Source organism: Platalea leucorodia (assembly GCF_965183815.1).
Source record: "Platalea leucorodia genome assembly, chromosome: 14".
Taxonomy (NCBI): domain Eukaryota; kingdom Metazoa; phylum Chordata; class Aves; order Pelecaniformes; family Threskiornithidae; genus Platalea; species Platalea leucorodia.
In genome coordinates this window covers 5,854,161-5,880,447 of record NC_138836.1, presented here as the reverse complement: position 1 = coordinate 5,880,447, position 26,287 = coordinate 5,854,161, and the positions used below count along the sequence as shown (strand labels likewise).

Below are 26,287 nucleotides of genomic sequence, written 5' to 3'. Positions count from 1 at the left end.
ATGGGTGCTGCGGCAGTGCCGCCGGCGGCCGCCTGCGTGCTCCTGGCCCTGCTCCCTGCGGCCGGCGGACAGACCACCCCTCCCTCGGGCTGCGGCAAGGACCTCTCCTCCCTCTACTACAACCTCTGCGACCTCTCAGCAGCCTGGGGCATCGTGCTGGAGGCCGTGGCCAGCCTCGGCGTGGTGACCAGCTTCGTGCTTACCATCGTCCTGGTGGCCAGCCTGCCCTTCATGCAGGACCCCCAGAAGAAGAGCCTAGTGGCCACGCAGGTCTTCTTTCTTCTGGGCACCTTCGGGCTCTTCTGCCTGACATTTGACTTCATCGTGGGGCCGGATTTCTCCACCTGCACCTCCCGCCGCTTCCTCTTTGGCGTCCTCTTCGGTATCTGCTTCTCCTGCTTGCTGGCGCACGCCGTGGCCCTTAACTTCTTGGTGCGGAGGAACCGGGGCCCGCGGGGCTGGGTGACGCTGGCAGTGGCCCTGCTCCTCGCTTTGGTGGAGGTCATCATCAACGCCGAGTGGCTCATCATCACGGTGGCGCGGCAGGAGGGCGGCTCCCCGGACCCTTGCCAGCTGGCGGACGCTGACTTCGTCATGGCACTCATCTACGTCATGTTCCTGCTGGTGGCCGCCTTTGGCACTGCCTGGCCGGCCCTCTGCGGCCGCTACGGCTGCTGGCGCAAGCACAGCGCCTTCATCCTGGCCACCACTGGCCTCTCCATGGCCATCTGGGTGGCATGGATGGCCATGTACCTCTACGGGAACCAGCGTGCAGGCGAGAAGCCCGGCTGGGATGACCCCACGCTGGCCATCGCGCTGGTCTCCAACGCCTGCACCTTCCTCCTCCTTTACGTCATCCCCGAGGTGACACACGTGACGCGGCAGAGCCCCGAGCAGGCCTTCGAGGACGACGTCTACCCCACGCGTGGGGTGGGCTACGAGACCATCCTCAAGGAGCAGAAGTCACAGAGCATGTTTGTGGAGAACAAAGCCTTCTCCATGGACGAGCCCTCCTTCGGTAGGTGCCGGGGCTCACTAGGGACCTTCTTGCCCCACCACGGGGCTGGCGGCGGGCACCGGCACCAGCGTTGGCAGCGGTGGGCGGGCGGCGAGACGTCTGGCCGCGACCCGCCCGGGATTGACGCCTGCCATTGTTGTGGCTCCCGAAAACTCGCTGGGCTGGGTCTACCAGTTTGGGCTGAGCTCAGTGGCTGCAGGGGTGCTCCCTCCCCAGTGCGGGGTGCCCATGGCTCCCGGCCCTCCGCCCCAGGCAGCCGCTCCGCTCGCGAGACCCTACAATAACATGGGGCGGTGTCGGCTGCCCCAACAAGGACCGGTGGGTGAGCGCCAGCCCTGCCCTAGCAAAGGTGTCTGCAGCCCGTGGGGCAGGGTGGGCGCTCCCGAGCAGCACCCACACCACCCTGCCTCCCAAGAGGCCCTACAATAACAAACCGTGGCTGGGCAGGGGCTGTGCCGGGAGCGCGGTGATGCAAACCCTTGGGACATCCCTCCCGTCCCCCAGGAAAGGCGCAGAGCAGCCAGTTGCTGAGTCAGCTCATTAACCCTGCTAATGAGGAGCAGCTCCCCAGTGGGGTGGGGGTGGCTGTGTGGGTCCCCCCCTTCACCGTCCCCGTCTCTTTGCAGCCAAGAAGCCGGTGTCCCCGTACAGCGGCTACAACGGGCAGCTCCTGACCAGCGTCTACCAGCCCACCGAGATGGCTCTGATGCACAAGGGGCCGGTAAGTGCGACGCCGCACGGCACCGCCGGCCAGCCAGGCTCTCCGGGGGTGGCTGCACCCTGCCTGATGGACGGGCTTTCAACCAGAGCGGCCAGGATGGGGGCCAGGGTGTGTGGGGGCTCCCCTGGCCCCCACATCCCAAGGACTGCTGTAACAGGGTGCTGGTGGGGGTCACCCCTTGCGTTCACCCCCCCAGGACCCCACAGGGCTGGGGGTGCTCCCAGTGCCTCTGCAGCCCTCCCTCCTCTGCCCCGCAGACCGAAGGTCCCTACGACATGATCCTGCCCCGCGCCTCCACCGCCAGCCCAGCGGCCGGCAGCGCCAGCTCCACGCTACGAGCCGAGGACGCCTTCGCGGCGCAGGCCCGACACGCCGGCGCCCAGCGGGACGGCAGGAGCTGCCAGGTGGGTTAATGTGCAACGCAGCGGGCGGGGGAGCAGGCACCGAGGTCCAGCCCACGACTGGGTGCAAAGTCTGTCCCCACCACAGCGTCTCCCGTGGGAGGGCAGGGACAGGGATGGCTCTGCCTTGCACTCCGGTGCCCCGGGGCAAGGCAGCGCGGTGGTGAGCGTGGCTGCACCTCCCCGCTGGTGCCAGAGCTGGGTCTGCTGGCCTGTGCCACAGCCCCGCTGCCGCCACGCCACCCCAGCACCGTCCCACTCTGCCCGCAGGTGCAGTCCCCATACAGCAGGAACCGGTGGTGAAGCCCCCGCGGCAGCACAGGTCCCACAGCGCCGGCACAGCCACGGCCCCACCGTCCTGCTCCTGAGGTCTTGCCAAGCCTCGTCCTGCCCTGCCGCGTACATCCCACCCCATCCGGCGGCCAGAGCCGGTTCCTGTGCAGGGGACGCCTGGACGTGGTCCCGGAGCCAGCGCTCCTGCCTGCCCGTCCCGCCTGGCCGCAGCACCCGCAAGCCGCCAGCTCTGCCTGGACCCCCGTGTCCCTGCTGCCGTCCGTGCCGCAAGGACCAGCTCCCGCGGGGCCACCCCGAGTCATCCCCTTGCTGCCATCGTGGCACACGGACACTCCGTCCCCTTCGGGCCAGGGACCATCCTCTGCCGAGAAGCTGGGGAGCCGGTGGGACTCCTGCCCAGGGCTCACCCCAGCGCTGAGCCCCTGGTTTGACGCTGATCCTCACCAGCCCCGGAGACGTCACAGGCCCTGAGCTGAGCCGGCACCGTCCCGCCACAGGGCACAAGGTGACACAAAGCTCTCCCCAGCCCTCGCTTCCACTGTGCCTCAGTTTCCCCGTTGCCAGGGAAGGGGGAGCTGCTCAGGGTCCGGGGGATCAGTGCCTTGCTGGGGCTGGGGACCCGGCCCCCGTGGCTCCGGCCGCCTTCTCGGTGCCTTCCCCCCTCGGGGCTCGGGGATCCCTCCCGGGGAGCAGGGAGGGAGCTGGGCCCCTCACCCTCCTCATGGCTTTCTCTTTCGTTCTTCCTCTTCTCCCTTTTTTTCAGGTCAGCCCCAATAAAGGTGGTTTTTCCTACACGGTGCTGTAGCAGGCGGCCCATAATGGGGAGGGAGTACCGAGCTGTGCCGCCGGCTGCTCCTCCATCCCTGGCCCTGCCACGGCCAAGGGCTTCTGCCATGGTGCCAGCAGGCTCAGCCCCACGTCCTGCTCCTGGGGGACAGTGGGGAACAAGGCAGGGGGCTCAGAGTAGGGCCCTTGGCATCCCCCAGCCCCGGTCCCCGGTCCCCGTCCCCCCGCAGCAGCATGCACTGGGGCCAGGCGCACAGATGGAGCCGCTGGGCCGGGAGCCTCGGCAGGGCAGGCAGCGCGGGACCGGCGGCCCACGGGCAGATGGGCTGCCTGGCGGGAAGTGGCACGGCGTGGAGGACGTGCCAAGGTCAGGAGCGGTTTCTCCTGCTCAGATTGCCTTTCCCCTCTGCAGTGATTTCTCCTGCCGGGCAGGAAGCCTGCGGTCACCACCGGTAGTGCCATGAATTATTCAGGGGTTGAAATGGCTCCATGGGGGCAGACGGGTGACCTGGTCTCCTTGAGCCGGAGCTGGGCCGGCGGCAGTGGGGCTGCCCATGGCTGCAGGCACGAGCGCCGTGGCACCCACATGAGGGATGCACAAGCAAGAGCTTGGCACATGCGGTCTCCCAGCCATGCCCTTGCCAGCCGGCACGTGCCCACGCTCCCGGCTGCGGGGACGTGGCAGGCGCGGCCGCGGACGGCTGCGGGGGCCGGCTGTTTGCAGCAGGATCCGGCCGTGCCCCCCGGGGCTGCGCTGCGTCACCTGTGTTTACCTGGCATCAGTCAGCAGCGGGGACGTCTCCAGGCAGCACCAGGCACTCGAGGTCCCCAGGGCTGCTGCCACCACAGCGCACCTGCCTCCCGGCTGCTGGCACCACACGGCACCGCGTGGCCCGGCATGGCACAGCAGGGCCCCAGCGTCTGCCCCATCCCCAGCGTGTTCACCTGCAAGCCCGGCCCCGACCCAGGCTGAGCTGGGCTGGTGCAGCGGCTGCCCCCAGCCCACACGTAGGACACCGTGGTCCCCAGCCGCGGTACGGCAGAGCCCTTGCCTTCCCAGTGGGCAAGGAAGAGGTGACAGCCCCGGGGACAGCAGAGTGACCTGAAAAATGAGGAGCAAAGATTCTGTGCCCATTCAGCTCTGACAGCAGAGCTACCGGTGGCTCCGCTCCCCGTGTCCGGCCCCAGCCCCTCCGGAAGCCCGGGATCCCACTGGCTGCCGTCAGCAGCGGCCGCAGAGCCGGGGCCGGCCCCGCTCCAACAGGCAACGCTTTGTGCAGGCATTGCGGCACAGTGCCGCCAAACAGCACTGCCTTTGTCCCATGCAGGTGAAGCTGCCGTGCCGGCCCCACCGGCGGACACGGGCTGTGCCGTGCCGGGAGCAGCCCCCCGGACATCCCCATCGAGGGCCGGGAGCTGGGGGCTGTCAGCCCCGGTGGGGCGTGTGCCAGGCCTGGATTGCGTGGGGCCTCGCAGCTGTGCCGGATGGCGCAGGGCTGGTGTGAGTGCAGCGATGGGGCTGTGGCAGCATCCCTGGCAGCAGGGAGGGCACCGCGGTCACCGTGGCCTGGGGTGTCCGCTGGGGACAGGCAGGGACGTGAGCAGTGCCAGGCTGGGTGGTGATGCCACGGGCAGGCACAGCTGCGGACTAAGGGCTCACGCAGCGTCCCCGAGCGGTGACAATGGAGGAAAGTGACACCGTGCAGGTGAGTCCTGTGGGATGCTCCACGTCCCCGGGGCTCGGCGCGCTCTCCTGCAACCGGGAGCCGGGGTGGGAGCCAGAGGGGTCATGGCCAGGCACTGGGGTCTCTCTCGAGGCTGAGCAACGAGGTCGTGCCCCCAGCCAGAGCCCTGCCAGGGCCAGCCCGCAGTGAGTGACAGTGACGACATGCCCACTACGGGCTGGGACTGCCATCTGCCGGCACGCCTGCCGGCATGCCACCCGGCACAGCCGCGCACACACCAGCACAGCGACGTCCCTTCCCAGGCACCGCACAGGAAGGAAAGCTGAGCAGGTCGGGGAGGCAGACGCACTCACGCCATCAGCACTTTTACTACAAGCAGGTCCGTGGCACCGCAGGGGTCCCAGCTCCGGCACCGAGCCCACGGGGTGCCCCGAGCTGAGGTGTGGGGCTGTGGGGAGCCCCAGGGCTCAGCAACGGCAACAGGAGAGCAGGGTCAGGACAACCTCCCCCCTCAAGTCCTGGGGTCCCGTGCTGCCTGCACACCCTTGTTGGGACCAGGGAGGCCCAGCTCCTCCAGGCCGGGCTCAGCGGGGTACCCCGCGTCCTGCCCGGGTGCTGCCCCGTGCCACCTCCCGCTGCTGCTGTTTGCGCCTCTGGATGTCCCTGTAGGCCTGGATGACGCGCGCTCTCTCCTCCTCCACGATGCGCCGACGAGCCATCGACACCGGCGCTGCCGGGGACACGGGGGATGCCTGGCTCTGGCCCAGGCGAGACGTCAGGAGGAGCCGCTTCCGTCCAGCCTGCAGGCAGAGATGGGACAGGTCAGGGAGGATGAAGGATGAAAAAGCCAGGACCAAGCTCCAAGGAACGACACTGCCCTTCCAGGCCTCATTTCCAGCCCAAGGGAGGTGAGACCCGGGTCCAGCCCAGACCTGCGGGTACCCGAGGGCATGGCCGAGGGGCAGGAGGCATCGCCCCCCGGCAGCTCACCTGCTCCGCGGGGCCCCGGCCCCTGGGCCGCGAGGTGATGGTGGGCGGCTGCGTAACCACTTCACCGAATGCCACCGTGTCTAAAAGAGAGAAGCAGGCGCCGGCGTCAGGCAGGAGCTCCCCGGGACACGCTGCTCCAGCTCAGCCCCACATCTCCCCCGGGGCAGGGGGTCACTCCAGCCACCCCGCTGCACCAGGCCCACCTTGGAACAGGCTCTTCTCCAGCATAGCCTCTTTCTTCTCTTCCTTCTTCTTCCGCGCTTTTTCCAGCTTCTTATTCTGAAACCTGAAGAGCTGCGTTATGGCCAGGGCTCGTGACCATACAGGGAGCAAGTGAGTGAGTTCCTACCCCACAGGATCCCCCCAAAAACCTGCGGCCCCACAGCTCTCCCCCCAGCTCCAGCCCAGTAGCAGGACAATGAAGCAGGTCTGTGGCTCCAGTCCCAAAGATCCAGCCCCATGGAGATGAGGCCCGCAGCCCTCCACCCGCACCCCGAGTCGCTGCCGGATGCCGGACCTGCGCTGCAGCACCAGCGAAGCACCCGCCACGTGCCCAGATCCGGTCTAGGGCACAGGCCCGGGCTGACCCCGTCCAGCCCCAGCAGCCACGGTGGCCTTGCTCTCACTCTTTCTTTCTCTTGGACTTCTCTGGTGCCGTCGCCTCCTTCTCAGGCTCCCGCTGCAGCTGGTTCTTGGTGAGGAACAGGACGCGCTGCACCTCCTGCTCCATGCGGCAGACGTAGGAGCGCTCCGACTCCCCCTTCCCCCTCCTGAATTTGGGCACGGGGATGTCTCCCTGGGCCGCGGGGCCCTTTGACTTGGGCTGCTGCTTCTTCTCTAGGAGAGACGGGTGACATTACTGCAGCAGTGACAACCTGGGGGTTCCCTCCCCCTGGCAGGGCAGGGATGGGACATCACCGGGGGGAGCAGGATGCCCCACTGAAGGATCCAGCTGCCTCCAGCTGCACCGCAACCTGCTCGGGCCAGCTCCGCTCCCCACCTGCCGCCCGCCTCTTCCCGGGGTCGGGGCGCTTCATGGCCTCACGGCTCTTCATGAGCTCCCGCAGGCGGAAGGGGATCTCTTGCTCGTCGGGGTGCTTGGGCTTCATGTTGTCCATCTTCTTCTCCTTTCTGCGAGAGAAAGAACACGGGGTGAGGCCTGCCCTGAAGCACCGGGACCCGGTGAGGCACCAGGGCTCGGTGGGACACCGGGATCTGCCCACGGGGTGACATCGAGACGCAGCTCTCGGAAGCGGGGACCCCGCCAGGGCCCAGCCGGCCCTGGGGACGGACCCCTTGATCCCGCTCCAAACCGGGAGCCAGCCAGGCCCGATCCCGACCGGATCCCCCGGGCACTGACCTGCCGCGGGGCGGGGCGGCCGGTCCCCGCCCTGGTGCTGGTGCCGGTCCCGGTCCCTGGCCCCGGCCCCGGCCCCGGCCCCGGCCCGGCGCCGGCCCCCGGCCCATGGCCCCGCCGCTCCCCACGCTGCCGCCCCGCCGCCACTTCCGCCTTCCCTCCGACCCTCGCCGCTCCGGCCCCACCCCCCGCTTCCTATTGGTCCCGCCCGGCCGCCGAACCCTCATTAACGGGCCACGCCGGGCTGCCATTGGCGAGAGGAGCTGCCGCTCAGGCGGGGCCTGGGCCGGGGCGCTGCGGACGGATGTTGCTGCGGGGAGCGCGCGGGCTGGCGGGGGCGCGCCGGGGGGTGAGGGGGGGGGACCCCGCGGGAGGGGGGGGAGCTGGGGGGCACAGGGGTGTGCTGGGGATGGGGGGGCTGAGGGGGTAGGGGGGAGCTGGGGGCTATAGGGGGCTATAGGGGGCTATAGGGGGCTACTGGGGATGGGGGGGAGCTGGGAGAGATAAGGGGATGCTGGGGGGGGAGCTGGGGGGGATAGGAGCGTGCTGGGAATGGGGGGGAGCTGGGGGAGATAGGGGGGTGCTGGGGATGGGGGGGATAGGGGGATGAGGGGAGCAGGGGGTGCTGAGGATGGAGTGGGAGACCTTGGGAGGGGGATAGGGGGGTGCTGGGGATGGAGTGGTGGACTTGGGGGGTGTCAAGGGGTGCTGGGGATGGGGTGAGGGGCTGGGGGGATAGAGGGGTGCTGGGGGTGGGGGGAGCTGGAGGGAGAATGGGGGCTGCTGGGGATGGGGGAGGCTGAGGGGGGATAGGGGGTGCTGGGGATGGGGGACAGAGGGGTGCTGCTGGGGCTGTGTGAGCTGCTGGGGGGTGATGGTGGTGGGATGATGGGGTACACTGGGAGCAGAGTGCTGTGGGGCAGGTGGGGGTCCTCTGGCCATGGGGGGGGCGCAGCAGGCAGGGCTGCCCCTGCGTTTACCCCCCCTGGCCTGGCGTCAGCGCGGGGTCGTGGTTCTCAGGAGCCCCCGGATGGCACCGGCAGCCCCAGGGGGGTGCTGAGGAAAGGGGCCCCGCACCCCCACCCTACCAACGTCTCCGGTTTTCGGGAACTTTCGGACACCCCAGCAAAGACTGGTGGCACCTCGGACACCCTGGGGAGTGATGGCAGGACAGGGACCCCCCAGGGTGAGGGGGGGCTCCCTCCTGCCAGCCCCCCGATCCCCCCACCGCCCACGCACTGCTGTGGGACCGGCTGCCCCAACTGCGTCTGGGTTGGGTACGTGGAAGAGCTGCTGGAGCGGTACCGGGACGGCGGCGCGCGCGCCTTGGCCGCCGTGGAGGAGCACGTGGAGGACGAGAGCATTAAAATGATCCTCAAGATGGAGATCCGGCTGCGCATGGAGAAGAACTGATCCTCCCCCAGCCCCCAAAAAACAGCGGGTGACACCCCCCGGGAGCCTCTGCTCCAGGCTGGATGGTGGGATCCAGGCTCGGCTTATTTAAAGTATTTATTTGTGTGTGTTGAGCTCCAGGGTGGTGGGCTGGGGGTGGTCTGAGCACCCCCGGGGACCCGCATGGCACCGTGCACGGGATCCCATGCGTGTTTCAATACAGGCGGTGCCGAGGTCGTGTCTCATCTATGGGGGAACCTGCCCTTGGGGACAGGCAGCGGCTCACGCCTGTCCTGAGCCCCAGATTTCCCGGCAGCCAGGTGCTGTGCTCCCCCGGGATGGAAAATCCCCGCCAAGGGCAGGCTGGCGTGTCCCCCCCATACCCAGCCCTCCCCGTGCCGCTGCTCTTGCCTCGTCCTTGCGCTCCCCAGCTTGGATGTTAAGCGCCTTCAGCAGCTTGGCCGTGACCTGGTGATCGGAGAGGGCTGGGGTGCCGTGCCGGACCCCCCCGCTGTGCCGGACGCCCCTCCGCACCGGTGCCGTAAGCCTCTTAGGGGCTTCTCCTCGTGAAGGGCTCGCAGGGGAGGCACCCGGGGCTGCCGGCCCCTTCCCCAGGCAGGAGGTGCAGGCAGCGTGCGGCCCCGAGCACGTGGGGCCGGGCGGCCTGCCGGCAAGGGCACCATCCCCAGCTCCGGCACCGAGGTCACAGCCTGGCGGGCTGTTCTTCACAGTGACTTTGCTTCCTTGATTGCCTTTGCCTCCATCTTAAAACCCCATAAATTTGGCCCAGCACATCCCCACCTCCATCCTGGCCGGCTGGGCTGGGGGACTCGCAGGCTCCTGGCTGTCAGCACCCCCACAGGACCCCCCTGTTCTCCAGGGATGAGCTCCCCAAGGAGCCACAAAGCCCTTGAGCAGCGCTCGCTAACGAAGCCCAAGCTGGAATTAACACCAGAGCCCTGCTCTTTGCCCGAGAAATAGCTGGTTCTGCCAGCTTCATAGAAAACGCTCCATAATCCTATTTCTTGGAGTCCAACTAATTGCAATTAGTGGCAAGGGCTGAAGTTCAATTAAAGTGTACTGAGATTATTCCCTTTTGTAATTGCTTTAGTGTTGGGATTAAGGGAAGCTTTGGAGTGATACTGTCCCATGGAGAGCGGGGCTGCTGGGCAGATTTTCTGCCTCTTCTGCCAGATTTTGGCCTGCCATGCCCACAGCAGCCCGGGCTGTCCCCCGGATGAAGGCACCCGTGGTGGCACCGGCAGGGACAATCCTCGGAGGGCAGCCCTTGTGCCAGGACCTCCACTGGGGCCAGGCTGGAGTCTGGCAGCGCCTGCAGGCAGGAGCCCCGGCAGCAGCACCCCGCAGCCCTCGCTTTGGGGACCCAACGGTGCTCGGCACCAAGCACAGGGCGCAGGCTGAAAGCCCGGTGTGTCCCGGCAGTTTCAGCCACATGGACTCTGCTGCCGGTATTTCCCGGCACAGCCTGCCTGCGGCTGCCTGCATTAGTGCCTTGCCCTTTTGGGGTCAACCCACAAAGAGTGTTTGCTTCCCGGCTCTTTGGTCCTCATGGAGAGCAGGTCCGTGGTCCCACACAGGCTGGGGGTGCCGTCCCTGCCCCTGGGATCGAGGGGCACCGGGGCGATCTCTTGGGCAGTGGGGGATCCCCCAGGAGAGATGCTCGGCGGTTTTGGGAGATGATGCAGGATCCCCCAGTGGGTGATTTGCTACCCGTCCTGGCACCGTCATTCCCAGCGGCACTAATCCAGACACCCCTCCCCACCCACCCCCCCATCTCACCGGGGCGGAGCCGGGGGAAGGACATCAGATTACCCCTTTGAAAAGAAGGGACATCAATAATCCTATTACCCCAGAGCAGGATAAATCTGCCCTCCCCTAAAAGCCACCCAGAGCATCTATAGGACACACGCCGGCAGAGCAGGAGCGGGACGGAGGGTCTCCTGTGGAGCAGCTCTGGCTTCGGGGACCACAGCGGCTGCGTAAGTCGGGGGCTCTGCTCCATGCGCGGGATGGGACCTGGTCCCAGTGGCACCGGGGCTCCCAGGGCAGGGGGTTGCTTTGCTCCAGGCCAGAGCCTGCTCTTGCCTCCCACTCCTGTAACCCACAGCCGGGACCGGCGTCTCTGGCATCTCCCAGGGCCGGGTCCCCCTTGCCTGGGGCCCGTGCTCAGCTGCTGGGCCCCACAGCAGGGCCGAACCCCTTTGCACCGATGCCGGAGCCATCTCTTGTGCCGCAAAACTCCCGCGCTTATGCCCGGAGGAGGCACAACCGCAGCGGGACGGAGCCCATGCGCTGCCCTGCGATGTCTGCCTCCACTGCCGCCCTCTGCTCCCCCCGCCACCACGGCCGCCCGCATCCCAGCGCGGGTCCCAAGGGATCTGCAGCCCGGGGTGCCCACTGTCCCCGAAACCCACCCCGCTGCAAACGAGCCCTGAGGGATGCCTTGCTCCCATGCCTGCGGCCGCACCGATGCCAACCCACACGGCACACACGGCTCAGCACAGACGCCGGTGTGAGCCACGGTGGGGGCTCCTGGCAATGCCGGCGAGGGGGTCCCCAGGTGTCGCATCCACATCGGGGCTGGAGGAATGGCCCCGAGGAGAGGCAGCAGCTCTGCTGCCCCCGGGGACGCCCTTCCCTGCCTTTGGGGTAAGGGGATTAGCAGGCTCTGAGCTGGGCTAAGTCAAGGTTGCGGGGAGGGGGCTCTCCTCTGTGGCGGCCTGGAAAGCCGATCAGCGACGGCCGAGGGGCCCCGGGGCAGGACAGGGTGGGAGCGGGGGCACAGGGTGCCTGTGGGTGGTAGGAGAAGCTGGTGCCCCCACATCTCCCCTCCATCAGGTGTGAGGAGCTGTACCGTGCCAGCGCCGGACCCGCAGGGACAACCGCGACTCGGGGCAGGCTGCCGGCCCCGGCACAGCCATGAGCCTGGAGCCCCCCAAGCCGGAGATCAAATCAGCCACGAGGGTGACCGGGGGACCCGCCACCCCCCGGAAGGGACCACCCAAATTCAAGCAAAGGCAGACGAGGCAGTTCAAAAGCAAGCCTCCCAAAAAGGGGGTGCAAGGGTGAGTGGGGCAGGGTCCCAGTGACGGGGGGACACGGCTGTACGCGCCAGCCTGGGGTGGGTGAGGGCTGGCTGGGGGTCAGGGCAGACGCTCTCTCTCTCCTTGCAGGTTTGGCGATGACATCCCAGGCATGGAGGGGCTGGGAACAGGTATGGGGGTCCCGTCCCCACTTTGCAGTGGGTGGGGAGTGGGGTTCGCTGCAGGCACAGCCGCCCGCAGCCGGGCTGGGGGGGATCGCTCTGACACAGCCTCTCTCCTCTCCCCAGACATCACCGTCATCTGTCCCTGGGAAGCCTTCAGCCACCTGGAGCTGCACGAGCTGGCTCAGTACGGCATCATCTAGGCAGGCCACGGCCACTGCTGCCCGCCCGCCCCGTAGCACCGCGTAGGTAGAAGCCACCCCGTCTGTGCAGCGGGGCTCAGCCTGGAGAAATGCTCATTAAAACCCAGAACAAGTGTGGGAGCCTGGTGTCGTGGTCTGGGGTTGGCAGGAACGCGGGTGGAAAGCATCTCCCCGAGATGCAGGGTGGGATGGACAGGACATGGATGGGGTTCAGGCTTCTGATGAGGTTTATTTTGGGCTGGATCAGTCCCCTCACATCCCCAACCCCACGGTGTCCCCCGCTGCGGGTGGCAGCCAGCACACTCTCAATCCCGTGCCCCGACGGGCACGATGTCTCCGAGCAGCTTCAGCGCCATGAGCACGCTGGTGGCCTCAACCAGCACCAGCACGGCCGCGGCGGCCACTATGCCGCCCGCCTGGCCGCGGAGCCAGGCGCTGAGCTGTGCCACGCAGCCCCCCAGGTGCACGACGGTGCTGGCCGCCACGTCCCCCAGGCGCAGGGCCCCGAAAGCGCACTGGGCATTGGCGACGGTGCCGTTCTGCCAGGGGTCCAGGCAGCAGGAGGCAGGGACGCTGCACGCCTGCACTCCCGGGGCGCTGCAGTTGAAGTACCTGCAGGGACAGACAAGGAGAGCTGCCGGATCCACGCACCTCCCCGGTGCGGGGACAGACCCCCCCCGCTACACCTCCAGGCGCCTCGACTCACGGGTTGTTCTCCCAGTCGCGATAGGAGCCGAGGCCGCAGCACCGCAGGTTCCGCTGCACCTCGTCCACCAGGAACCGCAGGTCGGGCTCCTCCTGGTAGCGCAGGAGGCAGAGGAGCAGGGCGTCCCGCAGGGCGTCCCGCAGCCGGTGTCGCGCTGCCAGCAGCAGCAGCACCCCCAGCAACTCCAGCCCCGCGAAGGCGAGCACGGCCCCCACGAAGAAGCGCAGCAGGCAGGGGCTGGACCGGAGGGCGCCCAGGCAGCCGGCCAGGGAGACAGCACTGGCCCCCAGCCCCACCAGCACGAAGAGCAGCATGGGGTCAGAGCCCAGCGGGGCCAGGCGCTCCCCCCCCAGCGAGCCTTTGGCCAGCAGCCCCCACACCCCCACGGCCAGGGCCAGCAGGCCCAGCAGGAGGAAGAGGAGGTTCCAGAGGAAGGCCAGGTACCGCACGCACTGGCCGAATGTGCCTGGCTTGGGGGGGACATGGCACCACGCCGCAGGGTCCTGCTCGGCCGCAGGGAGATCCGTGTCATCATCATCGGAGGAGGAGTAGGGCAGCTCCACCAGCCTGGACGCCTGCATGGACAGACGAGCCGCTCGCAGCCGGGGGGGGCAGACCCCCAGGAATGCCCCCCCCTAGCCCGTGTACCCCCCTCCCCGCAGCCTGGGGCTGTCACAGGCTCCCACGCCACCGTGCCCGGAGCCACCGTGCCCCCCCTTTGCAGGGCACCCCACATCCACCCCCCACGCCGTAACCCTGCCCATCGCAGAGACCCCCGGGGTCTGAGCAGATGGGGAGCAGGTGGGTGCTCTCCCTGCCCCTAACAGGGACCCCCCAGATTCATCCCTTGGAGACCCCCAAGGATGCGGGTGCTGCAGGCTCCGGCGTGGAGCCAAGACCCAGGGTGCGTGGGGCTTGAGCGTGGGCTGAGGGTCCGAGGGAGGGGACCGGGGGTCCCGCCGTTACCTGGGGCAGCAGCCGGGTGCTCTCCCCGCCGCCGGCCACCCCGCGGGGCCGGGAGAGCCACGTTCTGCTCAGCGCCATCCTGCTCGCAACCTGGTGCTCAGGCCCAGGCAGTCACACTCCCATCATGTGAGGGGCTGTGGCCGGCGCTTAAATAGGGCTGCGGCTGCCGGCCCCCCAGCTGGGCCCGCTCCGGTCCAGCCCCGCCGCAGCACCCACGCCCGCCGCCCCGTTAGCGGGGTCGGTAATGAGGGCACGGCGGGACGCGTGGGGGTTTGGGGTGAGTGGGGGGACAGGCCCCAGCAGAACCCACGTCCCGCTGCCCGGCCGACGGGAGCCTCCCCGTGCAGGGGGCGAGGGGGCACCGAGGGTCCCCAGGCCCGGGCGGGGTCCCGCAGCGGGGACACCCGGGGGGGCCGGGTTGTGGGCGGAACGAAGGAGCGGGCGCGGCGGTGGCCGGGGGGACGGCTGTGGCTGCAGCACCGAGGCAGCGCGGGGGACAACTACGGCGGTAGCACCGAGGCAGTGCGGGGGACGGCTGTGGCGGGTGTACCGCCCCGCCCCGCCTGGCCTAGGAACCCTCGCGTGGCGGAACGCGGGCGCCGGGGTGCGGGGTCCGGGCGGCGGCGGCGCAGGCGGCGGGCCGGGCCCGGGAGGCGGCGGGCCGGAGCGGGCCGGGCCGGGCAAGGCGGAGCGGAGCGGAGCGGGCTGGCAGCGGGCCGGGCCGGGCCGGTGGCTGGGCAGCGCGGTGAGCCCCCGTCCTCGGCGGGCAGCACCATGGCGGAGACGATCGTGAGTGGGGCCGGGCGGCGGCGGCAGGGGGGAGGGGCGATGAGGCAGCAGATTCCTGTGGGGCGGCGGGGCCGGGCCGCGCTCACCCCGCCCGGCGGGACCGCACCGGGCGGTTAGGGACGGGGCGGCCCGCCGGGAGCCGGCCGGGAGCGCAGCACCCTCGGGGCCGGGCCCGGGCCTGGCCGGGGGCTGGCGGTGTCCGAGCCGGGCGGTGCCGTGGACGGATTCCCCGTGGTTTTGCCCCAGAGAAGTGCCCCCTTGGAGCGTGTGGGGTGTGGGACCGTGACCCGGGGGTCCCGCTCGGCCCCGGGCGGAGATGTCTCGGGGGAAGGTGCCCGACCTCGGCCGGGGTGCCGACATCGCCGGAGAAGGGGCGATGGGTACCGTCACGGTCTCCCATTCCCGTCAGGCCGGGCTCGCTGCCGTGCGAGAAGTTGGGAGGGCGTGGAGGGGCTCCTGCGAGGTCACGCCGGGACGCCGGCAGCCTCCCACGTCCCCCCGTGTCCTCCCGCGTCCTCCCGTGTCCCTCCTCGCACCGTGCACGTTGCCATCCTGAACGTGGCCCTGCGTTGTGTATCGGCAGGTGAACGCGCTCTTCAGAGCAACTTGAATCACTTCTCTGGTCCCGGGCAGCACGAAGATGCCAACGTTTACGTTTGCCACTTCCCTGCCAGTATGTGAAGAGTTGTCCCCGGCCTTTTTCCCCAAAATCTGCCAGTTTTTCCCATCTCTGACTCAAGATTGCAGCAAAACTGCTGTTCAGTGTTGCACAGGAATGGTCTGAGCCTTGGGGCTCTTCTCCTTGTCTTTCCATTAGCGATGGAAGCTGCACGTCAGTAATGTGGGTTGTAACGTAACGACAGCGCAGGTGCCCATTAGCACCAGTTAGGCCAGTGTTCGTGTGGAGTCACCGAATAAATTGCTCCCATGGAAGCTCTGATTCACCCCCCTTCTGAAAGTTTAATTTCACATCTGAGGTCAGAGCTTTGACAAAAAAAGCAGCGTTAGCATTTTTCTCAGTGCCAACTTCTTGCCGTGCCTCCTGCATTAGGGTAATTCATCCTGCAGCGTGCAAACATCGGGCCGGTGCTGCCCTACCGCGAGCAAATTACTTCCTTGTACATTTGCGCTCCCTTATGAAAAGCAGCGTCAAAAGCAGAAGGGAGGAGCGGTGGGGATGGTCTGTGTGAAACTTCAGCGTGGCTTCAGCAGGCTGTGAGCGCAGGGTGGGCTCTGTCCCCCCCGTCACTAACTCAGGCTGTCCTCTTAACCCCGCAGATAATCCGCGTGCAGTCGCCGGAAGGAGTGAAGCGCATCACAGCCACGAAGCGAGAAACGGTGGCGACGTTCCTCAAGAAGGTACCCCGAGCCTCTGCTGCGCCTTCCCCGCTCGCCTGGGGGACGAGGCAGGGCTGCTGCGGCTCAGCCTGCGCGGCGGCTCTCTCTCATGGGAGATACGTGCTTCACCTCGCCGGGCAAACGTGCTGATGGCAGCGTGGATCGGCACGCCTTGTGGAAAACGGCATTTTTATTGGTGTAGCCAAAACCAGTTTTCTCATTGCTTTTCCAGGGGGAAAATAACAAAATTAAAGAAGAAAGCTTGCTCAGGTTTTCAGTTGGAGTTTCCTGGGGTGGGAGCTTTGCTGGGGGAGGACGCGTTTTTAGCGTTCTCCTAAAGAAATGGCAGCTGGGGAAGCAGAGGCTGACAGCGGCACAGGAAAGCTGTTTGATAGTCAAAGCCTGCTGCAAGGGACGGGCCTGTTCAGGTGCGATCCAGTTGAAACTCGGCTGCTTTGAATATCATTTGAGTGTGCTTTGTGTGCTGCTGGTTTTCCAGTATGGTTTTGGAGAGAGCAAGGAAGGAATTCAGGCGAGATCTTAAGGCGATGTGAGAGCCTCCAGGGTCTCCTGGGATGACGAGAACGAACTGAGTGTTGGAGTTGTCGCATTTGGAGTTGGCTGTAGCTTGTTCTTTGGTCTGATGCAACTGCTCAATGTTTAAAGTTTGCTATTTAAGAGTGAGCAGTTCTCCATTTCCTTCCCTCCTTGAACTCCACTGTAACCTGGAACCCTCAGATTAGGATTTCTTTGCTTCATAAGAGAAGTACTTTGTGTTCCTGTGCCTGAAGGGCCATTCTTTTAGTAAGCTAGATTTCCTTTCCCCCTGCGAGGGGGAAGGGGAGCAGACTGAAACCTGCTGCTGTTTGTGAGTCATTTGCTTTGTTGGAAGCTTGAGCCCAGACCCTGACAGCAAATCCCCACCTGACCAAGCGAAAATCCTGCTGGATTTCAGGGCTGGGTCAGAGACACCGGCTGCAGTCTCTGAACAGTCTCACCCAAGGAAAAAAAGCATTGCTTTCAAAATCTCTGGAACCTGTGCAAAACAAGCTGCTCAGTTTCAAGGGTTCATATTACCCGAGGCAGCATGGAACAATCGTGCAGCACTCACCGTCGGAACAAAAGCATCAGCACTCACAAAAATTGCCTGTTGGTCTGAGGAAAACTATATCCTCTTGCTGAGCTGAATACAGGAAATGTTTGGGTTTCTTTCCTGATAGAGGGTTTATTTGAAAAAGAAAAGTTGCCAATTTTACCACCTAAGATCTGTATGTATTAATAGCTGTGGATTTTAACACTGAAATGTTAATCCATATGGTGGATTTTGTATTTAGCTAGATGGCTGTAATTAAAGAGACATCAGATTGCTGCTTCTATGCTAGCAATTAACTCAGATCTCCTCCTTGACGACTCCAGAGAAGCTGCAAAAGCAGCGTGTGAGAAAGCACATTGCAGAGTGATAAGGGCCTCTGTCATCTTCTCTGTCTGTTGTAGCACATCCTGGGTAAGAGTACTGAAAAAGCAAACTCTCGGGTGCATTCAGGTTAGAATCGAGTTAGGAACAAACTCGAGCCTTTTGTTAATGTATTGCGGAATTTCTCTCCCCCCAAAAAATTGGTAAAGTCTGTGGCCTGATGAGCTAACATTTAATTCTGGCAGGCGTAACGCTTAAGTGGCCAAATGTGAAAATTGCTATTGCTGTGAAGAGGCATTTGGCTGATGAAGAGTAAAGCAGCCTTAAATTGAACTGGTGAGAGGATGAGCAGGGAAAAAATCTGCCTGGGGACTGAGAGGTGGTTACTGTGAGGGTAAGTTCCATCAGGAGAAAAGAGGCAAATGGAGGAAAACAGAAAGGAGAACAGCAGGAAGAGCTTGAGTGAAACTCACGTAGCAACTGGTAGGCAAGAGCGGAGCTGGGGGCAAAAGATCCTCAGAGGGGAAGATCTGGACCGAGGAATTCTGGTCATAGGAAGGTGAGCATGACTCGGCTGGTGTGTGCTGGCAGGGCTGGAGCGAGAGAACTGGGAGAATGGAGAAGGTAGTTTCCCCCCTGTAGTCATGACAGTGCTTGCCTGGATTTAGATAAAATACTGCATTGGTGTTGCGTGAGCGAGAGACACGTTCTGTTTAAGTTGCTTTTTTTAATAGATGGCTTGTGTTACTACGCGTTTCTATTTTTCTCAGTTATCCTGCGCTCTTCAGAAATGGGGATGAGTTCAGCTAAAGTTTTGCAATAGACGTTCCCTGGACTTAGCACTTGCTCCGAGCAGCTTTCAGCATCTGACCAGAGGTCTGAGGTATCTTAAACCTTGTCATTCTTCTCTCTCTTTCAGGTTGCAAAAGAATTTGGTTTCAGGAATAATGGGTTTTCTGTCTACACCAATAGAAACAGAACAGGAGAGATTACAGCGTCACAAAACAAATCCCTCAACTTACTGAAAATCAAGTGAGTCCTGACAGAGAGCGCTGTGGGTGGAGGGGGTGCTTTGTACGACGGGGTGCCTCTTCTCTGAGCTTGCCTGAACTCTTCCCTCCGAACGGGGCAGTAGCAGGCGACATCACGTTACAGCAGTCCTAAGCTTTCCACTGTCACTCACCAACTACTTGAAGGGGCAGGCTTGATTGACGTGCTGAAATGGGGGTGATCAAATTGACTACGAGCGAGGCTGTGGCAGCCAGTTCTCGGGTCACTTCTTGCATTGTGTTTGCTTGTTGTAGTGAGGCAGCAGCAGGCCTCCTGTTTGCTCTTTCACAGCCTGCAGCAAGCTCCCTCATCCCTGCTCTCACTCACGCTATCCTTTTTTTCTGCATCAATGCCAGAGTCTGATCGTCCCCTGCGCAGGAGCCAGGGTTGCTGCCTTCTGTAGCCAGGCGCCTGGGGAGATCAGAGGTGCCAAATGGTGCAATCGCTTCATGTTTGGTTGGGAACATCTTCGTTCTGTTCATGTCAAGAATAATGTTAAACTGGTTAAAAATACAAGAGCTGTTACCGCCGCGTGCAACTTGTCACTTGAATGTGTCAGTGCTGGCAGCTGCCTTGGGAAGGCTGTGACTTGGTGTGCACGGGATCCACACTAGTCCTTTTCCCTGCTGGAGCTGTTGCTTCTCTCCATAGGCTCCTTTTGCCTTTTTCTTCATCTTTTTCCCTCGGTCTTGTCTCCTGATGAAATGATTTGCGTTTATTGTGCAAATGACCAAAGCAGCAGAAAGAGGTGGCTAATGGAATGGCTGTGGACTGCCACGTTTGCTAGTGTGTTTACAGTTTGTTATAAATTACGCGCTCCTCTGTGCTCCGGGAGGTTTGCTACCCAGAAGTGTGCACTAAAAGCGTATGAACATTAACGTGGTTTGTAACATGCCACGAACCAAGCACAGGCATTTCCTACGCTGTGTGGGTGCAAAGGAGCCAGTTCCTCCAGGCAGTCGGGGTGACGGTACGGTGTAGTTCAGTTGTTGGTGAAAGCAGATGGTGGAGAGGGCGGACCTTGAGCTCTTCCAGCTGTACGAGAGCAGCGCGTGTCTTATTGCCTGGGTTGCCACCCCAGCATAGCTGGAAGCAAAGCTCCTGCTCAGCTGATACCCCCGTGTTGTTTTTCCACACCTATAGGCATGGCGATATGCTGTTTCTCTACCCCTCGAGCCCGGCTGGCTCCTCCTCAGAGACCATGGACACCTCTGTCTCCCAAGGCTTGCGGCCTGTGGGGGCCCCCCAGGTGGTGGAAGATGAGATCGACCAGTATCTGATCAAACAGGATGGGAAGATTTACCGAAATCGAGACCAGCAGCTGTAAGTATGGGTGGACTTTGTTTCTGCTGATGCATCTGTGCCTCACCAGAGCTTGTAACGTCTTGTCTGAAACCAGCAGCCAGGAAGCGTGCTGTGGGAACTGCCCTCTGAGCCACTGCTCTGTCCCTCGCTGCCTTTGAAACGTTCACAAGGGAAAACAGCTTTTACCATTGTCCTGCGAGGTTAAATCGAGCTCTGGTGAGCCGAGGAAGGAAGCAGATACCAAAATCCCAGGGTCTTTGCCAGGAAGGACTCATTCAGAGCATCTATTGTTCTGGTCAAGGTGGCCCCTGCTATGGGACTTGTGATCGTATATTTTGTGCTCCTAAAACATTTGGAGCTCTCTAGATTAAAATGAATACTTTCAATTCTTCCCCGGGATGTCCTGGCAGCTGGTACTGTGTAGAAATACTAGGTTATGCTCTGTGTGTGGCATATTGCTTAATAAGCAGGGGCCTGCTGTCTGCAGTAGCTTCTGTTCCAGATGGTCTCAATATGTAGCTCCTGGTTGGTTGTGTCCCGAGGTGACAGCCGTGCGGGGCGGCAGGGCCAGGTCTCCATCTCGCAGGAGAGGCGCGGACGGGGAAACGCGCTTTCAGCCAGAGCTGCTGCCTCAGCATCACCCAGCCAGCAGTGGGAGACCATCGAGGTCGGATTTGTTTTCTAAATCATGGGCGGCTCCTCTGTCAGAGTGGAGACCTGAGCTCTGTCGCCTTTGCTGGCTTCAGTGCAGTCTCTCCCTGCTTGGGCAGAGCCGACACAACCCTGCATCGCTGTCTTCAGCACTGCCGTGGGTGCATGTGGCACCTCACCTAGGATGTCACAAGCAGGAGCACTTCTGTGTCTTCAGATCCAGCCACTCCTTATAAAGGAAAACCAAAGAAGTGAGCAGAAGTATCCGATGGCAGAGACGTGGAAGTGGCACCTGGGTCTCTTCCTGCTTGGTTTTTGGCATCCTTTCCATCGGGTGCCTTGTAACCTTTCTGTGAAACCAGGGAGTCCATTTTGCTCACAGAAATGCAGCAAAGTCTAGTTTTGCCAAAACTCTTAGCTGCAAGAGGCTTAGGTAAACAAAGCAGCTTGTATTTTTTGTGAAGGTAGTAATACAATGGTGACTTATTACCGCCATAAATCTACACCAATGCTGCTAAAATGTCCTCTGTCTGGATGGTTGGGTTTTATTGCTCATCATTAACAACGTCCCAGTTGGGTCCTGGCCTGATGTCTCTACTGGTTGTGAGCTTGGGGCTGGACCCCTCTGCTAAGTAACTTCTGAAAGGGCTTGAGTGAAAATTTTAAAGGCAACCAGGAATTCTTTCTGAAACAGAACAGCTCGCCCTTCCCCATTGTCTTGTCTTCCACGTGGTTTATCTTTAGCAGTGCAGCAGCAAGGAAGTTTGGAGAGATGTAGCCTTTACATGGAAAATCCTATCTAACCTTTTCAGGCTGATGATAAATGAGAGAAATGCCACATTATTGAAACAATAAAGGCAAAACCCACCACTCCGTGGCAAAAACATTGTCTTTAACTTGACCACATTTTTCAAAAGAATAAATGAAGGTATTGTTCTTAGCAGGGAGCCAAAGCACAGCGGTGGATATTTACGATAAAAAGAGTGTGTCTGGGCTTGTTCCTGTATTTGTGAGTGCATATCAATCTAAACATGAAGGGATGCTGGCGTTTGGCTGAGTGCATTAGCAGCCTTTAGTGGTCCTTTATGTACATTATCTGCCACGAGACTTTGTTAAAAGCGACGCTGCAACTGGATCCCATCCATTTCATCTTTACAAGAGCTGACATCCATGCCCCCCTCTAGAGGCTTTCCTTTGAAAACTAGCACTGACCTAGTGCTGGGGCAGAGGTGTGGGGGGAATTTTTGGTTGTTTGGGGTTTTTTTAAAGTGATTGCCTCAAAAGGAGATGTTTTCCCCTCTGTTTTGTAACTTTACCCAGCAGGTCTTTATCTGTCCGATAAACACATGCTTCCCTGTTTGTTCCAGACCATCCTCTAGTGACTGATAAAGGATGAATGTTTTGGTTGTCTTTTTGTTAAAACCACACAGACCAGCCCTGTGACGTAGATTTAAAATTCTTTGAATTGAAATGCAAACTCAACGCGGGGTTGTAAAACTTGAGAAGCTGTGATCTGACATTGGTTCACGTGCCTGTTTAGAGAGCAGAGCCACTTGGCAGTGACACAGACATGAGGAGGGTTTGATCTTGACCCGGGACTCTCAGATTTAACCTGAAGCTGTTGCTGTCTCTTTATGTGAAATTATCTTGTGGTGACCCCTCTGTAATATTCCCGAGCGGGTGGAGAGTTGCTCAGAGCCATGTGATTGCACAGATCTTCCCCACCAAAACTGTTAGTTTCGAGCAACTTTTACAGTCTGACTTTTCCATTATTAAATAAGATTTAACGCTACTTCTCTTTCTTTTTGCATAGGTGTCGCCACGGCCCCTTGGGTAAATGTGTGCATTGTGTACCGCTGGAGGTAAGAGCCCCAAGAAAGTGCTCTAGAAAGTCACGTGAAAGCATGTCCTCTTGGATTCAGTTTCTTCCAGTACGAATGCTTTTCCTCGGAGCGCTGCCCACGTAGAGATGGCAGCTCTGGGTCAGAATCCTGCTGCGCACTGTCAAAGGTGCCGGCTCGCATCCAGGATCACTAAAGCTCTAGGCCTTCGTGACCCTGGGTTTATTCTGGTTAATGCTCTGTTTTTCTGCAGTAATGGGTTTAACAGAAAATGCTTTAGAAAAGTTCCAGTTTTCCTCCCTCTTCGCTCTTGCCCGGATCTTCTTGTTTCGTCCCCTCTCTCGTGGATCCCAGCACTTCCCAGTTTAACCATGTATTATTCGGGTTGAAGGCAGCTTTAGTAATGCCTACAAATGTGCTAAGCTGTATAATTTATGGCATGAAGCAGCGATCCCTCAAAAGTCGCTACGAGCCAGGATGGCTGTTCCCCCGCTTCCCTGCCATGTGCTCTGGAAGTTCTTTGGCCTTGTTTGAGCAGCTGGGCTTTTTGTTTGTCGTTAGATATTGAAAGGAAAAAAGCATTTTGCCTTTGAGGCTCGTTCTGATTTGTGGAGCCAATCTGTTATAAAAGTAGGAGGCGATAATAAAACTGGCTGTTGTAAAGCCCCACTGTTTCTATCGCAGTAGTAGCTGCCTTGAAAATGAGCCTAAATTTTCTTGATTGTTTCCACATTGAGAGCGAGTGGAGTTGACTCTAGAACATCCATTTGTTTAGTGATCAATGTATTATCAGACAGGTGTCTGACCTGGCTTTCCTTTGTGTGGTGTTTTTGGCAGCCTTTTGATGAGGATTATTTAAACCATCTGGAACCTCCTGTGAAGCATATGTCCTTCCACGCATACATCAGGAAGCTGACCGGAGGGGCAGACAAGTAAGAAAATCTCTGTGTTTAAGGGAATCTAGTTGTAGCTTCTTTTTTTAAAATACCAATGAAAGTACAGACAGATCTCACCAGAGTAGTGTTGGATACAACTATCGAATGGCAAACTGAGGAGAAAACGGCACGTTAAAAAAAAGAAGAGAGGAAAGCCAAAAAAAAAGACAGGGAAGGAAAAATTAAGTCTGTCTTTTTCTTTTCTTTTCTTTTTCTTTTTTTTTTTTTTTTTTGCTGTGGCAATGTAATTGCTTCCAGGAAACACTACTGATGGGGGGAGAAGGCCAGATGGAAGGAAAGAGGTTCCCTAATTATACCAAGCTCCGAGCCTGGGTCTCAAACCTTGTGGAGAGGCCCTGAAACTGTGGTGGACCTGGGGAGCTTTTATTCACCAACGGCTTTTCTTAGCTACAAATGTGAACAGGACAGAAAGACGAGCCTAACATTCCTCGGGAGCTGACTCTGCTCTGTCCCATGCTCCATGTGTTCTTAGTGAAACCTTTTCTTGTCACGGTGCCGTGGTTCACTGCCCGGTAACTGGAAAATAAGGCGTCCTGCCCCGTGATGGGGTGGAGGATGCTGTGGTGACACAGGCCAGATAACTGCTGAGCCGAGAGGAAGCGCTGAAAGAAGTATTTATTTCTTTATGTCTTGCTGTGGCACATGTGTTCAGCGAAGGATCTGAAGTCGCCTTCAGTGATGTCGGGGAACCCACTGTGTTCTGAAATGCAGCTCCTTTAAATAAGTTTTGCAGAGGTGTAACCTTCTCCCTTCTATTCCTGAGTGCCGTTGGGATTTTTTTAATGTCTTTGTGAGATGCAGCTCAAGTCCATAATACTTTCATTTGAAGGGAACTTCCCTTTGCAGGAAGCCTTGTGCACATGAAAGGAGCTCTAATTTGCCCTAGTGGTATAATCTATTCCTTCCCACGTGCTGCATAAATTATTTAAGCAGGGTCCCGTGAGTTTTCTCTCTCCGCCTCTTGCTCGAATATCTGCTTAGGAGCTGAGTCAGGGACCACATGTCGGCCTCTTGACCTCGCTCGCTAAGTGGGCAGCAGAGGTTACTTGGGGACCGCAGGAGAGGAGCATCCCCCAGTGGGAGTTTGCAGGGCACTTTGAGATCCTCTGAAGATGCAAAGCATTTGTGCCGCCGTGTCTCCTCTGCCCTGCTTCCTCTGTGTTATTTCTAGCCACTTGCTTTTTTTGAGACCCAAAAGCATTTACTGTGGTAACAGCAGCCGTCTCTTTTCCTTCTTGCAGGGGGAAATTTGTTGCCCTGGAAAACATCAGCTGTAAGATCAAATCGGGCTGCGAAGGGCACCCTCCTTGGCCAGAAGGCATTTGCACAAAGTGTCAGCCAAGTGCCATCACTCTCAATAGACAGGTGAGACGGAGCTCGCAGGAGCCCTCGTGCTTAAAGCTGAGAAGGGACTTTTATTTTTGGAGAGATGACTTCAAGAACAGCCAATTTGGAGCAAGAAGCCTTTGCGTATTGGCAGTTGTTGCGGAAATGGCTGTTGCAGAAATGTCCTTGCAGAAAAGGACTCCAAAATGCATCTGGTTCAGCAGTTTCCTCTTAATGTGGAGGACATCTGAGCTGGCACCACTAGCGATGAATCTCCACTCTTTTTCCTCATGGGATCCAAAAGGCCACCCACTATTTCTTCTTGTTTCCTCTTAAATTTCACTGTCTTTTTTTTTAGTTGCAAAGGGTTTTGGGATAAGGGCCCTAGTAAAGAAGCCAAGCTAACGGGGTGCTGGGGGTGCTCAGCGCTTCCCCACGGCCCAGGCCGTGGTGACTTCTGCTTGCTGGGCAGGGGAGTGGTGCTGAAGGCAGCAGAGGGGAGAGGGAGGGAGCCAGCTAGCTTTCCCTGTCCCTGCTCTGGCAGCATTCAGCCGTAAGGGGTGGTGTGCCTCCTAGCAGCCAGGAAGGTATTGGCGATAGGCAAACTAAACGGACCTAGTCGAGGATGGCCTGACGCTTGAACTTTGTCAAACAGAAATACAGGCATGTTGACAACATCATGTTTGAGAACCACACAATTGCAGATCGCTTCCTAGACTTCTGGCGGAAGACAGGGAACCAACATCTTGGGTATCTGTATGGCCGGTACACAGAGCACAAAGACATCCCTCTGGGGATCCGGGCGGAGGTTGCTGCCATCTATGAACCCCCACAGGTAAAAGCTGGGTGCCGTGGCGTCAGTGTCGACTCGTAAAGATAATCAGGGAACAAGGAAACACTTTTTTGTTTGAGAAACCTCATGCAGTATTTCGGACTGCAGCTCCATAAGGAAAATGGTCCCATGAAAGAGATGTTGTGATTTATGTCTTTGTGTTATTGCCACTGAAAGAATTTTAAAACTCAGATTTGCTTTTTGTTATTTTCACGCTTTCTTTTACATTACTCTTTGCTCAGATGATTTAAAGGTAGGGTGGCTTCGTCACAGTGGATTTCACTTTCCATGTTTCCTTGGTCGCTGGATTTCCAAGGCTGTGGTACAGAACAGCTTGAAAACAAATTCTGTGTTAGGAAAAAAAAGTTGCAGCCCTTGCTTCAGTTTCTTATCAGCTCTCTGGGAAAATTTAAGCAGCTTAATTAGAGAAAAATGAAGTCTGCTGCCTTAATGGAGAGGCCGAGGATGAGGTTTGATGCCTCGGAGCAGCCGGGAGTCCCCGCTAGATGGTGCACGGCACCGCACGGCGCCACGCTCAGCACCGCCGAGTCCTCCCGGGAGGCTGCAGCCGGCGCGGGTCCCACCGAGCCTGGCCTCCCGGGGAACCCAAGAGCCGAATTCACTCTCTGAGAGCTGAAAATGGAGGCGGCAACTACAAAAAGCCACTCTGCCCACAACACAAGGCTCAGCTTGAAGTTGAGTTTGCCTACTGGCTTCTTCACTGCTGATCAAAGTCACTTTTCTGAGTGCAGACACTAGGTATACAAACATATCGTGGTGGGTCATACTTTTTCTTCCTCTGATGATTTCTGCAGGGTTGCTAGAGTAAAACGCAACAGATTTGTCAGTGGAAAAAGAACAAATGGATCTTTGGGAGTGTGTGTGTGTGTGAGAGCAGAATTGCAAGCCTTTTATAAGTTCTTCCCTTTCTTTCCAATCTGAGCAGAGCCATGCCCTCTATTGTTTCAGTATCGCTGTTAAGCCCCTGCTTTGGAAATTCGTATGCTTCTAGTTGTACATGGTAAAAGCAAGGAAGCTTT

The 26,287-nt window shown here is 60.2% G+C and overlaps 6 protein-coding genes across 8 annotated transcripts in view; 4 read left to right on the top strand and 2 right to left on the bottom strand.

Annotated features, from left to right (window-relative positions):
- GPRC5C (G protein-coupled receptor class C group 5 member C) lies at positions 1-2,531 on the top strand (the record flags this gene model as incomplete). The annotated part of the gene is made up of 4 exons (XM_082326779.1): positions 1-1,018; positions 1,645-1,739; positions 1,997-2,143; positions 2,411-2,531. The coding sequence occupies 4 exons, from the start codon at positions 1-3 to the stop codon at positions 2,441-2,443; spliced, it is 1,293 nt and encodes a 430-aa protein (XP_082182905.1). The 3' UTR covers positions 2,444-2,531.
- A 2,708-nt stretch (positions 2,532-5,239) lies between these two features.
- CCDC137 (coiled-coil domain containing 137) lies at positions 5,240-7,371 on the bottom strand. Its single transcript, XM_082327134.1, has 6 exons — positions 7,256-7,371; positions 6,896-7,026; positions 6,522-6,732; positions 6,099-6,181; positions 5,896-5,975; positions 5,240-5,705 (listed from the first exon to the last, which is right to left on the bottom strand). Exons 1-6 carry the CDS (start codon positions 7,360-7,362, stop codon positions 5,490-5,492), a joined length of 828 nt encoding a protein of 275 aa, XP_082183260.1. The 5' UTR covers positions 7,363-7,371; the 3' UTR covers positions 5,240-5,489.
- A 173-nt stretch (positions 7,372-7,544) lies between these two features.
- Positions 7,545-9,611, top strand: OXLD1 (oxidoreductase like domain containing 1). The gene is made up of 2 exons (XM_082326398.1): positions 7,545-7,601; positions 8,273-9,611. Exons 1-2 carry the CDS (start codon positions 7,557-7,559, stop codon positions 8,663-8,665), a joined length of 438 nt encoding a protein of 145 aa, XP_082182524.1. The 5' UTR covers positions 7,545-7,556; the 3' UTR covers positions 8,666-9,611.
- A 1,973-nt stretch (positions 9,612-11,584) lies between these two features.
- PDE6G (phosphodiesterase 6G) lies at positions 11,585-12,073 on the top strand (the record flags this gene model as incomplete). Its single annotated transcript, XM_082326548.1, has 3 exons — positions 11,585-11,730; positions 11,839-11,879; positions 11,997-12,073. The coding sequence occupies 3 exons, from the start codon at positions 11,585-11,587 to the stop codon at positions 12,071-12,073; spliced, it is 264 nt and encodes an 87-aa protein (XP_082182674.1).
- Positions 12,074-12,378: 305 nt separating this feature from the next.
- On the bottom strand, positions 12,379-13,823 carry TSPAN10 (tetraspanin 10; the record flags this gene model as incomplete). Its single annotated transcript, XM_082326485.1, has 3 exons — positions 12,379-12,685; positions 12,780-13,354; positions 13,746-13,823. 3 exons carry the CDS (start codon positions 13,821-13,823, stop codon positions 12,379-12,381), a joined length of 960 nt encoding a protein of 319 aa, XP_082182611.1.
- A 545-nt stretch (positions 13,824-14,368) lies between these two features.
- The window catches only part of NPLOC4 (NPL4 homolog, ubiquitin recognition factor), a 30,757-nt gene continuing 18,838 nt past the window's right edge, over positions 14,369-26,287 (top strand). Inside the window, exons 1-8 of one of the 3 annotated variants that reach the window (XR_014229725.1) lie at positions 14,369-14,534; positions 15,813-15,893; positions 18,206-18,318; positions 19,480-19,659; positions 22,106-22,154; positions 22,971-23,065; positions 24,331-24,454; positions 25,071-25,250. Coding sequence is in view for 2 of the 3 variants with exons in the window: in XM_082326747.1 (XP_082182873.1) it covers positions 14,520-14,534; positions 15,813-15,893; positions 18,206-18,318; positions 19,480-19,659; positions 22,106-22,154; positions 22,971-23,065; positions 24,331-24,454; positions 25,071-25,250 (837 nt within the window). In the remaining variant the exon portion in view is untranslated. Of the gene's footprint in view, positions 14,535-15,812; positions 15,894-16,133; positions 16,301-18,205; positions 18,319-19,479; positions 19,660-22,105; positions 22,155-22,970; positions 23,066-24,330; positions 24,455-25,070; positions 25,251-26,287 lie in introns of those variants that run through there. The other 2 variants (XM_082326747.1, XM_082326748.1) reach the window with 2 other exon arrangements.